Source organism: Rhinolophus sinicus, linkage group LG12, assembly GCF_036562045.2.
Source record: "Rhinolophus sinicus isolate RSC01 linkage group LG12, ASM3656204v1, whole genome shotgun sequence".
In the NCBI taxonomy this organism is placed as follows: domain Eukaryota; kingdom Metazoa; phylum Chordata; class Mammalia; order Chiroptera; family Rhinolophidae; genus Rhinolophus; species Rhinolophus sinicus.
The window spans coordinates 43,541,099-43,555,333 of NC_133761.1; the positions used below are offsets into that span (position 1 = coordinate 43,541,099).

At 41.4% G+C, this 14,235-nt stretch overlaps 1 protein-coding gene across 5 annotated transcripts in view; it reads left to right on the forward strand.

Moving 5' to 3' along the window:
• The window catches only part of DISC1 (DISC1 scaffold protein), a 337,450-nt gene that overhangs the window by 144,785 nt on the left and 178,430 nt on the right, over nucleotides 1-14,235 (forward strand). For 4 of the 5 annotated variants that reach the window (XR_012490698.1, XM_019712899.2, XM_074316477.1 and 1 more), the window contains exon 9: nucleotides 1,862-2,050. Coding sequence is in view for 4 of the 5 variants with exons in the window: in XM_019712899.2 (XP_019568458.2) it covers nucleotides 1,862-2,050 (189 nt within the window). In the remaining variant the exon portion in view is untranslated. Of the gene's footprint in view, nucleotides 1-1,861; nucleotides 2,051-10,046; nucleotides 10,814-14,235 lie in introns of those variants that run through there. The other variant, XM_019712900.2, reaches the window with a different exon arrangement.

The window sequence follows — 14,235 nt, forward strand, 5'->3', positions numbered from 1 at the left end:
AAATCTATGTAATTTTACTAACAATTGTCACCCCAATAAATTTAATAAAATAAAATTTAAAATAAAAAAAAGAAATCTGGGGTATGGTTTGAGGTGTGGATTAAGGTTAGTGTTTTCCACATTCAAGTAGCTCATTGTTCCAGTGGCATTTGTTGAAAATACTCTTTTCCTCATTGACTTGCTTTGGCCCTTTGTTGAAAATCAGTTGGCTGTGTGAGTGTGATCTACTTCTGGTCTGTCTGTTCCATTCCATGGATCTTTCTGTCTGTCTGTGTGCCATCCTGTTGTGACTTACTGTAGCTTCAGTGTTAGTTTGAAATCAAATAATGCGTGTCCTCTAGCTTTGTTCAACTTTTCAAGGATTGTTCTGGTTTATATAGCACTGTGCATTTTCTTTTACATTTTAGAATAAGCTTGTCAATTTCTACAAATGACCCACATGAGATTTTGACTGGAATTGGATCAAATCAGTAGATCAATTTGAGAAAATGGAAATCATAACCACATGTGGTTTCCCAATGTATGAATATGTAGTATATCTTTGTAATTATTTAAGTCTTCTTTAATTTCTCTCTGAAGTTTTAAAAATGGTTTTTTGTGTCTTACACGTGCTTCTTTCAATTTATCCCGAAATGTTTTGAGTTTTAAAATATCTTACTTAAAAAAAATTCCTCTTCCACTCGTTTGCAGCTGATATGAGAATACACTTGATTTTTTAAAAATTAGATTGTTGTGATGGTTGCACAACTCAATAAATTGCTTTTTTTAAAATTTTTTTTTAAAGGTTTTATTGGGGAAGGGGAACAGGACTTTACTGGGGTACAGTGTGTATTTCCAGGACTTTTTTTCCAAGTCAAGTTGTCCTTTCAATCTTAGTTGTGGAGGGTGCCGTTCAGCTTCAAGTTGTCCTTTCAGTGTTAGTTGTGGAGGGTGCAGCTCAGCTCCAGGTTCAGTTGCCGTTGCTAGTTGCAGGGGATGCAGCCCATCATCCCTTGTGGGAGTCGAACCAGCAACCTTGTGGTTGAGAGGATGTGCTCCAACCAACTGAGCCATCCGGAGCTCAGCGGCAGCTCAGCTCAAGGTGCCGTGTTCAATCTTAGTTGCAGGGGGCGCTGCCCACCATCCCTTGTGGGACTCGAGGAGTTGAACTGGCAACCTTGTGGTTGAGAGCCCACTGGCCCATGTGGGAATCGAACCAGCAGCCTTTGGAGTTAGGAGCATGGAGCTCCAACCACCTGAGCCACCGGGCCGGCCCTACACTTGATTTTTGTGTGTTGATTTTGTATCCTGCGACTTTGTTAAATGTAGTGTGATATACATTTTGCTCAGTGCTTATAGACTTTCATGTTTATTCTTGCAGCACTTGTGACAGGTCTTAGCGCCATCATATTTTCTAAGAGGTTGTCCCTGAAATTATGTACGACAATTTTCTTTGCTCAAGGTTATGTGGTTTGAGGAATGGGGGGGACTAGAATTTGAATTTAGGTCTAGTCTGACTCCCAGGCCCAGCTCCTTTTCACCCTGCAGCAATATTTTACGTCTGTGACATCTAGATATTTGAATGCGCTGATACCATGTGGCTTCCGAGGGTTTCACTGGGACATTTTTGTGTCATCAGGTTTCACAAAGACATGAATTGGCCAATGGAACCCTTAAAACAGACAGACCCAGGAGTAAGGTGATAAAGAGACGTGTTTTTTCCAGCTTAAGGATAGTCACTGTTTTTCCTGCTCCCTCCGCAGATGACTGTGAACACAGGTTGATATAGCCGCAAAGTTCAGCCCACTTGACCCACAGTGTCCATGCACTTTAGCTGTTGCCAAAGCTTCTTTCCCCTCCTCTCTCCCACAATGTGCTGCAGGAAACCATTTCTGTACGGCCAAGGAGCTCACAGAGGAGATCAGATCATTAACATCCGAGCGGGAAGCGCTGGAGGGACTCCTGAACAAGCTGGTGGCGCTGAGTTCCAGGAATGTCAAAAAGCTGAGAAGTGTTAACGAAGATTACAACAGGCTGCGAAGGGAACTGGACCACGGGAAAGCTGCCTATGGTAAGAAGGCACGACGCGGCCTGCGGAAATATTTACGCTACTTGTGTAGTGTGTAGTGTGACTGGGCAGGACGTTCTGTCCTGGGTGAACTCACTGTGAAGGCGACCTGGAGCACACAGCCCTTTCCCTGCAGGAGCTTTTTGGCAGGAGCCTTGGCGAATGGGGTAGAATTACTTGTCAGCTTTTGTTTTGCGATCACATGTGACATCTTTTCTTTTTCTCTCTTCTTCCTCCTCCTCTCCCTGGACTTGCTAATTAATGGCCTGTGATCATTTAGAGCAATCTCTCCCTTGGCACAGGCCTTGAGAATTTTCTCTGTGACAATTCTCTTCCTTTCGGTCCTTGGCTCCGGCGATGAAAGCAGGCTGACTCAGAAAACTGAGGAAAGACCAGGAAGTGGCCGTTCTCTGCGCAAACTTTTCTGAGAGCTCCTCTCCCCAGGAGGAATGCTACGGAAGATACCAGGGCTGCCTCAGCCAGAGTAGCTGCGTGTAGGAGGAGTTCAAGTATTCTTTTTTTAAAATTTAATTTAATTTTATTTTTTATGATTAGTTTCAGGTGTACAAAACAATGTAATTGACGTTTATGCCCCTCACAAAGTGATAACCTCCCTCCCCCAATCTACTACCCATCTGACATTGTGTGTAGCTGTTACAGTTCCACTGACTCTATTCTTCATGCTGTGCTCCATTTCTTGTGACCATATATAAGTTGACGTTCACTGTTATTCAGCTTCAGCTTCAGGTGTACAGTGCAGTGATCAGTTATCTAAATCATCCCTGAGGTGGTCTCCCTAATGAGACAAGTGTCCATCGGATACTCTATAAAATCTTTACAACATTATTGATTACATTCCCCAAACTGTCTTTTGTATCCCCGTGGCCATCTTGTAGTTAAAGTTCTTATGTTCTTTTCCCATTTGAAGAGTAACTGAGGTCATCTTGAGGTTTGCTCTCCGAAGTCGCCAGTTCAGTCCCAATTGGTAAAGTGAAAACTTATTTCTTAAAAAAAATGGAAAGAATTTATGATGATTCAGTTTCTAATATGCAGAATGAAGTCATAAGAAGCAAATTCAGATTTAAGATACGAAGATGCTGGAACCTGTTTCTTTACCAGTAAAATGAGAAGAATAGTATCCATATCATAGACTAATTAAATGATCAGACTTCATTTGAAGTCACTTATGAAGATCCCGAGATATGTGCGTGTGTGCACGTGCGTGTGTACACGTGTGTGCATGTGTGCTGTTGCATTTCCCCTAGGACCTAGAAGTTGCTGAAGGGCAGAGATCATACATAACATATCATGGTCCCTACATAAGTGTTGTTTACTAGGACTGTATTTATAAAGTATGCTTATTTAAAAAGAAATAAGAAAAAATTGGGGCTTATTAGGTAGCTACGATTGAAGTAGGACTATTTGAAAACACTCCACAAATTAAAGTAAATGAAGGTTAGTGCTTAAAACCAAATAAAGAAATATGCAATCAGCTAGCAGAAATTAGGCATCTCATTTCACTATGAATAAATTCTGTTTTAAAGTATTACTAAATTGTGTAGAGAGTTCTTTGAATTGTAGATGGGGTGTTCACTTGCTTTTGGGTCTTCTTAGCAATGGACACCCCTAAGTCGACTCAGCAACTCAGAGCCGCCTGTTTATTCACTGCTTCCCAAAGCCTTGTTTTTGCCGAATGTGAACTAGATACTGTACATTTGAACCTTAACATATGACTGTAATACTGAGGAATGACAGCACACTGCTGCACGATGTAACAACTGTGGTTTATTAAGTCACGTTGTATATTTTAAGTGAATTTTTGCTGCAGACTTCTAAAATGTATAAACAATAAAAACTGTGAAATTTCTCATTTATCAACACACAATTTTTGGCCCCAAATGGGGACTCTACCATATCTAAGCATAAAGAACATGTGAACAAATTTGGACAAATTTAGTAAAGCAGCATTTTCATTGGAGCAGTTGAGCTCTTGAAAACCATTACTATCTCTTTTAAAGAAAAGAGCTGTTCAGTAGTTTTTAAGCCTCGTCATTGTCCCTTCACTAAGTATTTTGAAAATGATGAATAAAACATAAACAAATGGAATGAGAGATTGTTACCGAGGATGGGTCTACACTGCAGATGGCTCATTAATGTTGGGAGCGCGCTCTTTGTGTTCCACCCGTGGATTTTGCTGGATCAGCTACCCTTTCCCGATGCTTTAGCCTGAAGCTAATTTTTAACCAATCTGAGATGACTTGGCTGTGGGTGAACCAAATTAATAATCTTGGGTTGGTAAGAGTGTGGGAGACACATAAATACATAAATAATGAATTCTGTAGTAAGTTCAAGCTTTTCTCTACTGGAGTAATAAAACTAGGTCAAAGTCCATATGCTGTCATTTGTTGGGTTTGTGAGTTAAAAATTCAGAGGGAGCTCCATGCTCAAGTTTAAATGTAGAGCAAATACAAAAGAATAATATGCATTTGCATGCGAGTACCATGCGCTGACTCTTTTTGATCTTAGACAAAACATTAAAAAATAAGACTATTTAAGAAAGGAGCAATATATAGTGATCTTAAAAAACAGGTTGGATTTCCAGCAGAGGTTGCAGAATGCGTCTTTTGGGGATAAAGGCAGGTCAGGGCTGGATGAGCAACTCCAGGATGGTCAAGACCCAGACTCTTCTGGCAGGTCTGTCCGCGCCCATCTGTCCGCGCCCCTCAGCATGTGACGTTTGGCCCAGGATGGCCGACCCACTCACATGTCTGTCCACGTCCGGACAGGTTCTGGTCCATAGCAGAAAGCGAGCTTCACAGTCAGGGTTTTGCACTAACTCCGATACAAGGAAAGCAGTCTTACTGACAGGAAGTGGACAGGATGACTCATCACACATGACCTTGCTTTGCCGGGTCCCTGAGGTCTTGTGTCTCTGGTTACACTGTAAGTCCACTGAGGTCAAAGCAGCGTCCTTGTTTCATTTGTGTCACTGCAGTATCCAGCAGATGTCTTTAAAAACAGTGAATATACCATAAGCATTTGTTCCTGTGTTTCCCCGAAAATAAGACCTAGCTGGACCATCAGCTCTAATGCGTCTTTTGGAGAAAAGAATTAATATAAGAGCCAATCTTATTTTACTATAAGACCTGGCCTAATATAATATAATATAATATAATATAATATAATATAATATAATATAATATAATACAATACAATATAATATACCAGGTCTTATATTAATTTTATCTCCAAAAGACGCATTAGAGATGATGGTCCGGCTAGGTCTTACTTTTGGGGAAACACGGTCGTTGACTGGGGCCGGATGTTAAAATGAAACAGGAGTCCTTTCTTCCTTTATTTTCAATTACAGACCCAGATCTTGAATCTTCTTTTTAAAAACTCATTCCCCATCTAATGAGAGCTGTGATAAGTTTGGTTGTCTTTCAGGGAAGATGCTCTAGGTGTCTGAGGCGGATGTTCAGATTGGGGTGTCAGCAGACGGAGCAAAGTAATGAAAATGGACTGAACTATGCCAGCGTCCTCTCAGGCAAAGGGACGCAGAAATTGTCACAGACTCTGATGACTTCTGTCACAGTGACACGTGCTCTCTTATGAGGATGTGGGGAGCTGCTGCTTTGCCGCCCCCCCACCCCCACCCGTCTGCTGTTCTTAAGACTCCAGGAGAACCCGGCTGGGTCCTGAACAATTTTAAGTGCAGTCAAATAGAATAAAGAGATAAATCTATCGCTCAGCCTCTCAGCACTTAGGGAGATTAATGATAAACTTTTAATTATTGTGGATTTCGATGGTTTTTTTAAGGGAGGGTGGGATGAAAAAACGTCAGTAACTCTTTTATAGTTTGTTACATCTGCTTTTCAGCAAAAAGGCAGCCCTGAGGTTTACATAACGTTTTCCATCCCTTTTTGGTAATCCGTATTGTATTTTATTAATATTGTCAATTTTGCACTGTAACTCAGATAAAGGAAGCAGACGTCAAGGGGAGAGACTTAATCACAGAATAATCAGGGCTAGAATTTTAAATAGGACATCATTAGTATGTTAATGAATTTTCCCCTTTCTGCCAGCTGCCTGAGTGGAAAAATACTGCACATGTAGCTCAAAAACCCTGCTGGGTCTGTGGCCCAGGGAGCTATTGGGAACCCATGTAGAAGATCCTCAAAATATGCAAAGGGGTTCTCAGTGCGAATATCAAATGGTAGGAGTTTGTTTTTTCTGGGAGTGACCAGCAGGCTGTGTCCAGTTTAAACTCACTAGTCTTCAGTGAGTGAGGAGAAAGTGGAAGTCAGATGGGGGCTATTCAGGGCTGATGAAGTTAGACCGGAGTCAGGTTTCAAATTATGGCTTAGGGTTAGTCCCTACCTTTCGCTTTAGATTGGAAAGGCCACATGTCCACAGGGATACACCCTGCTCGGATTTTTGGACTTCCTCATAGGTTTTGAGCTTGAACTAGCTGATAAAAGGAAGTATGATGTCCTTTAGTGAGCAATCAGTATCTTTAACTCTGAATTCCATGGGTGAACCTTCTTTTAGAGTCACCTCTGAAAGAGTGACCTCACTTACTAAGCAAAGGGTTTCAGTTCAGAGATCCCGTGCTTTACAAGTTCTGAATATCTAGGTAATAATTCCCTCTCCACATTTATCAGATATATTTAGAAGAAACTTTTGAGAAAAATTAGAAGAATAAAATCTTTTTTTTTTCTTTTTCTGGTGGGGAGATTAAATGGAGAACTGGAAAAATATATTTCAAAAAAGACATAAACAACAAAATTAACAAATAAAAGTAAAATTTAAAAGTTGGGACAGAAGGAAGTGCTACTGACAAGTGTTAATTATTTTGGTTGAGAATATGATGTGATAATGAGCTTCCTAGCAGCCAAAACAAAAAAGACAGTTGAAGCATCATCTGCCTTCCTCGAAAGCAAACTTATAGCACAAAGTTTTCAAGGATGTGGAGTGGGGTCAAGTTCTTTTTTTAAAATTTTTTTATTGGGGAATATTAGGGAACGGTATGTTTTTTCCAGGATGTCAAATCGTTGTTTTTCAATCTGATTGTGGAGGGCGCAGCTTACTGGCCCATGTGGGACTCAAACTGGAGACCTTGGTGTTATGAGCACTGCACTCTAACCACTGAGCCAAGCGGTCACCCAGGGTCAAGTTCTTAAAGGCAATTTTTTGAGAGTCCAATGGAAAGTCCCGACGAACATATTTATAACAAATGCAAACGTGCTTTTCATATGGCTGTTACCAGCTGTCTCTGGGAAAAGAATTAGGGTTCATGGATAGACTGGGAAACTGTATATGAATTTCAGATCCCGTGGGTTTGTACATTTTTTCCAGCAAAAGATCCAGTTTTTCAGCCGGTTCTTAAAGGAGTCACTCTGACTCTTAAAGGAGTTTCCCCAAGTTCAAGGAGCAATATGTTGATGGATCAACTGTGGAAGTGAGTTAGTAAGGGCTTGAGCAAATGAAGCTGAACTATGGAACCTGCCCTTGACCTGACATGATTCGAAGATGTGATGTAGAGCCTCAAGGAGTGGAAAAGACCACATTCTGTAGGCTCACCAATGTTACTTCCTTCCTCCGAGCTGTGGCTGAGACCTGTATAGTGGACGACTTAGCTCTCTTTGGGCCAGATGGTGACAAGGTGCTAAATAACCGAGGACCAGGCTGTTTGCCTTGGAACCAGAAGAGTGTTACAGGGTCTGTGTGTGGAGGAACTTGGATTATATGTGACATACGAAGTGTGACAATTAAGTTCGCAAACTTGTTGTAACGATGTTGCTACCTTTTTTTGATATAAGAGGGATTATTAATTATGAATTTGTACCAACTGGACAAACAGTTAAGCAAGTTTACTATCTGGAAGTGCTGAAAAGGCTGCATGAAAAAGTTAGAAGACCTGAACTTTTCACCAACAATTCATGGCTCTTGCATCACGACAATGCACCAGCTCACAGGGCACTGTCTGTGAGGGAGTTTTTAGCCAGTAAGCAAATAACTGTGTTGGAACACCGTCCTTACTCACCTGATCTGGCCCCCAATGACTTCTTTCTTTACCTGAAGATAAAGGAAATATTGGAAAGAAGACATTTTGATGACATTCAGGACATCAAGGGTCATACAACAACAGCTCAGCTCTGATGGCCATTCCAGAGAAAAGAGTTCCAAAATCCCTTTGAAGGACGGACTAGGTGCTGGTATCGGTGCATAGTTTCCAAGGGGAGTGCTTGGAAGGTGACCGTAGTGATATTCAGCAATATAGCACTTTCTCTAGGCACTTTCACGAACTTAATTATCTGACCTTGTGTGTGTGTGTGTCTGTGTGTACATATATAATGAACTTTTGGAGGAAAACAACTTTTTCAAAATTAAAAAAAAAAGTTTCGTCAGGATTTTCCATGGGCTGAGCTTTCACCTCTCTAATCACTCATCTTTGATTCACTTATTAATTATTATACCAGGATCCCAGTTAAATACAAATTTGCATGTTTAGTTTCTCTCCATGGTTTTTGTTCTTCCAAGCTGTAACCTTGCATCACTATTAGTATGGTTATTTCTCTTCAGCGACTTTTGCCTATGAATTTCTAAGCTTGAAATTTGCAATTAATTTCTTTCCTCTTTTATTAAGTAATGATGACAGTTCTTTTGGGAGGCGTCTCCACAGCAGTGTAAAAGGCCTCTGTTAGGATGTAGGCGGCCTCCGTTTAACTTCAGTTTTGTTGTTTGCTCATGTTGCAAACATGCCAGGTATACAGACTTCCCAGTGTGAGGTTTGATGAATGAATGAATGGTCTTTACAAGTCACGGAAGTGTCTCTGCCTCTCAGTTGCCTCCTGGATGACACAGCGGAACCAGATCTCTCAGTTTCGTTTTTGTCCACCCATCCGTCACTTCAAAAGGCTTTTATTGAGCACTTGCAATATGTGAGGCAGCCTGCGAGGATTTCCTGGTCCAGAATGAATCAGACAGTCCCGAGGCTACTGTCACCATTTCCTCTAGTCCCTTCCGGTCGTGAATCCCCATGATTCTATCCAACTTTGTTCATTTTTTTCTTATTCTCGACTATTTTTGACCTCTCTCTCCTCTTTTTAGCCTTGCCAGTTTTTGGAAATCCTTGCTGGTGTGACTTCCTTCTCCATAGGTCTCTGTTTATTTTCTGTTCGCCCTAAATGATACTCAGTCACACATCCTGAGGTGGAAATCCCAAGGAGACTTACTGGATTTCAGACGGAGTTGCAGTGGACAGTTTTTTTGACATGCTAATTGGTTTGGAGCAGGAACTTGATTCTGTGTGACAGGGTGGGCACCTGCGACCCGGAAGTGTCTCACAGATGTTCTGCTTTATAGCTCATTCTCGGCAACTAGTCCTTCTACATTTCATTTGGACTCTGGGCTTTTGAGAACATTGGTGCATGCGTACACACACACACACACACACACACACAGTCTCATGCACCCCCTCCTCAAGATTAAGCTAAGTACTCTGTGTGTGATTCCTATGGGAGCCCACGGGACGGGGTGTGGGTGAGGGGACTGCTTGTCATGTGGACTCTACGTACCATTCATGGCAGAATGTTTCCCACGTGTCAGTGGCTTTGTGCAACTCTTCCTCCCACCCCCATTTTTAAGGGTCCCTGGGTGGGGGGGTAGCATTCTCAGCTAACAACTTCAGCATTAGGTTAGGATTTGTGAATAGATCGCTATGATTATGATTATTAGAACTTAACTGGAATTAGTAGAACTTAATGCTTTTAATCATATTATCTTTTATATGGACCCTGAGAGGTTTAAAAATGAGTTCTTTTAAGATTTGTCCTTTCTTTGCTCTTTACTGTATAGATTCAGCGTGTATTTATTGGACCGCTTGCTGTGTCACAGATTAGCTGTAGCTGTCATGGGTTTAACATGTTCTTTCCCCTGTATGTTGCCACTTTCTCTGCAGTGACAGATGTTGATTACTTCCCTCTTTATTCTTAAGCCCTCACTCCAGGCCGGGCACCGAGCTAAGGCTGGACATGCCTGTTAACCTCTGGACGTGGTGTGGTCAGCCCCAGCATTATCTCCGTTTCACAGATGAAAATGCCGAGCTTTAGAGAGAATCTGCGTCTTGTCCTAAGTCACACGGACTCGTGGGGTTGGGGCCAGGATTGGAATCTTTTTTTTCTGGAATTTTACCCCTTATGTTGGTTTATGTTCTTTGTGAACTTGACTCCTAGCACGATCATGAAACAGAAGTCTGCTAAAAATCACCTCTTGCCAATGTTGAGCGCCCTGAAAGAGAGGTGTTACTCATCTTTGAAATTTCTTAGTACACGCTCTGTATTTGATGCCAGAAATGATGATCCACTGTCTGTACTTTTGCTGTGTCAGGTGGGCCATCTATCTCTATAGGAGGGTCTGTAGTCACCAGCCTTATGAGAATCACGTATTTTCTATTAAAACCCAAATCCTTTATTGTTGAAGGGAGACTAAGAGGGACTTAGCATAGTACATCAAATGAGAGAAAAGTGCAGCTATGGCAGTTGAATTGGATTATATTTGTTTACTTCAAACAATGTTTTGAATTTTTTTCTAAGAACTGTTGATAATTTCGCTTCCTGGTCTAAAATGCTTAAATGTCAATGTTTTCCTTTGTAGTCTTGTAAGTACAGGCCTGAGTAAGTAGATGATACACTCTCCAGAATTTCTCTGTTTGCCTTTAAGAATTTGCTAACATGTCATCCTATTGATTACAATAAATTCAACTTGCAAAATGTAATGGCCATCTTTCTAAACTTCTCGTGAGTGAGTTTTTGAACTTTCACTGAAACAACATTTAAAATATTCTGTAATCCAGGGCTTTGAAGAATTAAGGCTGATTTTTTTTTTTTTCCTGAGTCCAATTTTGTGAAGCTTTGCAGAATTCAATTTTCTTTTTTTGATTCTAACTATGACATCATTTATTCTGTCACAGTTTTTCAGTGATTAATTTTGTAAGAAATATCTTGTTTTCCTCTTTGGCAAGGCCATGAATTATGGCATCCTGCCATTTTGACCATCTACTTCCTTTTCTTTGAAGCTGCCATATGTTTAGTGACCCAAGAGAGACACTACTTATTTAAGAGCTCATCATTTGTTGCTAATTTGATTTTTCAGGTTTTCTTAGCTCTTGGAGAGGAGAGAGGGTGTGGTGGTAACGTTTTCCTGCCTGATGCTTTGCTGTCCCAGTGTTTGCTGCCCTGGGCCTATTGTACTTCTGTGTTTCTGGATGGCCACCGTGCCTCACCCACTGTTTTTTCCAGATTTCTGTATAATTGGGGAGGGTTGGATAACTGTAGCAATGGACAATCCTGAGCCAGTGCACTGCAATTTAACATTTATTGCCTGGCAGAAACTGTCAGAAGTTGCTTAAAGACCTGCTGACTTGATGTCATCAAAAATGTATAAATGAGACATGCTTGTATTTGCATGCTCACATAGCTGTAGAATGTAATTTTATTTTTTGTTTTGACAACATACTTTCTAAAGTCTTTATAACTCATTAACATCTGATTGCATACTTTGCTTTCAGATTTATTTCATTATAACCAAACTTTTTGATTCTCTTTTCATTTGCCCTGATGGTGTTAAATTTTTAGTTATTTTAGCCTATTTTGAGCATCTCTCTTTCCGTATGTGTTACAACTGCTTTACATTCCATGTATCCCTAAATATTACATTATCCTTTCCCTCGGAAAGAACCCAATGCAATTATGTTATGATTTCAGGGTCTACTTAATGAAAGGAAGCCTGACCTTGCTCAGACAATGTGACCAAAATCTTGAGCTTCTTTTTAATTCTGTGTCTGACCCAGCATTTTACTTTGGTGCCTATGTCCCAATTATATTGGTAAAACAGATAAATTAGAATTTGGCAAATGTCTCTTTGCCCTTCACCCAACCCAATTTTTGTTTTTTTTTTCACAGACAGAGGAGCAGTAGGGGATGAATACCAAACTCCATGTCTGCTGTGAGAAAGTTACCAAACACTGCCTGTGTCAGCCTTTGGAGGCAAAGTCATTTCCCCTTTAGATTACGCAGGAATCCCCTGAAGTTGAAGCTTGTAAAATTCCTAGAGTTACTCTAGTAGGTTTGTTTTCAATTTTTAATTTATTCAATGAAGAAGAGCATATGCTTCATCACAAGAATAAAACAGATTTTAAAACTGAACAAAAGATGTCCACCAGACAACTTCTGTGACAGAGCTCCTGGTTTCGTTTTCAGTGTTGCCCTCAGTGTCTGGAGTCTGCAGATTTCTAGACACTGTACTCAGAGTGTGGACATAGCAGTACCTTCTCCCTCTGCCCTCAGCCTTATAGGACGATAACGAAAACATGGTATCACTCAGTCCTCACAACTGCAGTTGACATCAGTTTATCCCCATTTTATAGACGCTGAAACAGGCTCAGCATAGAAAGTTGCAGATGGGAAGTGAAGAGTCAGCGTGTAACTCAGTGGTATTTAATTCATGCCTTGTTTTTAGTGAGGTTGAACTTGCTACATTTTATGCCTTTGTGGTTTTTTTTTCCATTGTGAATAGCCCATGTCCTTTTTCCCCACTTTTTTCCTTTGGGGGGGGGGATTTGATGGCTTCCTTATCTTTATGTAGTATGGTTATTATCATTTCCCCCTATTTGTGTGTGTGTCTGTGGGGGTGGTGGTGGTGGTGGTAGTGAAATTAATTCATTGTCAGGATTAATAGTGGACCACTAAAAGAAATCTTTATACATAATGATACCACGTTGAAATAACAGTTAGAATGAATTTGGAAATGTCTTAAGGCCTTAAGGGATAAATGATTTAACAAACAACAGCAGAGACAGGTCTTTCAAGTGAAGACAGTCAGTTTCCACTCCATGCATCAATGCTCTTTGGGCCTGGCCTTGCAAACTAATGTGACACACAGGGGACTGCTGGAGTTGGGATGCTGATGGACCACTTGCACATTTTACTGTCCATCTTGGAAGGTGTTCATTTACATTTCCACAATGATTACGATGCAGAAGCTGAGAGTGGCATGCAGTTCATACCCATTGCCTTTCTTTTTCTGCATGTTTAATACTTCATGGCCCTTTAAAAAATCCCATTTTCTTAAATAGAATCATTAGAAAAACAGCTCCTGCCCATAGGAATGTTTTTCTGCCAAAACATGTTGCTGTTTCCCGGGCTGGCAGAGGGTATTTGTGCGTGGTATGGGGCCGCCAAAGCTGCAGTGTGAGGGAGAGGGGGAAAGAACAGGGTGGAAAAAGGGTGTCCCTGTCCTGGAGGAATGCCAGATGGGACAGCTTTTTAAACTGTCACCAGCTTTTCCTGGAGAAGGTTGGATTTGTAGCAGCTTCCTCCCCTTCTCCACAGACAATAGCAGCTTTGGGTATGAACTCGAAGATCGCTTTCCACTGATGATGCGTCATCATAAGAAATTATGGTTTGGGCTTCACGAAGGCACATCCGCGCCCGCTGCAGCTGTTGAGTGTCAGACTTTCCCACCACTCCCACCACATCTCCCCACGGATTCTTGCTGCTCCCCATCAGCTTCCACGTTCCCTTCTGCTCCTTTCCTCTGCCTTTGGAAGTTCCCATACCCTCACCCCCCATGTGCCTACTTCCCGCTTTCCTTCTCAGCTTCACCCCACTGCTCACTCTGAACCTCTGAATGTCCCACGGTCTCCCTGGGCTCCAATGAGGAATGGGAAGGCTCCCCGACATCTCGCCAGGAGTGGCTCCCCGTGAGCGCTGGGTCAGGATGCCCTCTGGCCGCAGACTGCCCCTGCCCCAGGCTCTCCTGTGTGTACATTCTGTGTCCTCCTTGCAGCCACACTTACAGGCAAAGTCTTTTCATGCTTGCCCTGCCTGGAGCTTGACTTGATACGGTGAAGGTGATGGTATGCCCCCTTTAATGGCCCATGATTATTCATTCCATTTTGCCATGTTTAATGGAATGTTTAGTAGCATCTATGAAGAAGTCTGAAGACTATAAATAACTGCTCTTTGGTATTGAAAGGGTTTTACACAATATGAAATTTGGAGCACATTTTTCTCAGAAGCCTTGGCATTAATATTCATCATGAGCCCCAAAGTAGAAGCCATTATATTTTAGCATAATGAAGTTTACCATATGTTTCAAAGTCACTTGCAATTGTGCTTCTCATG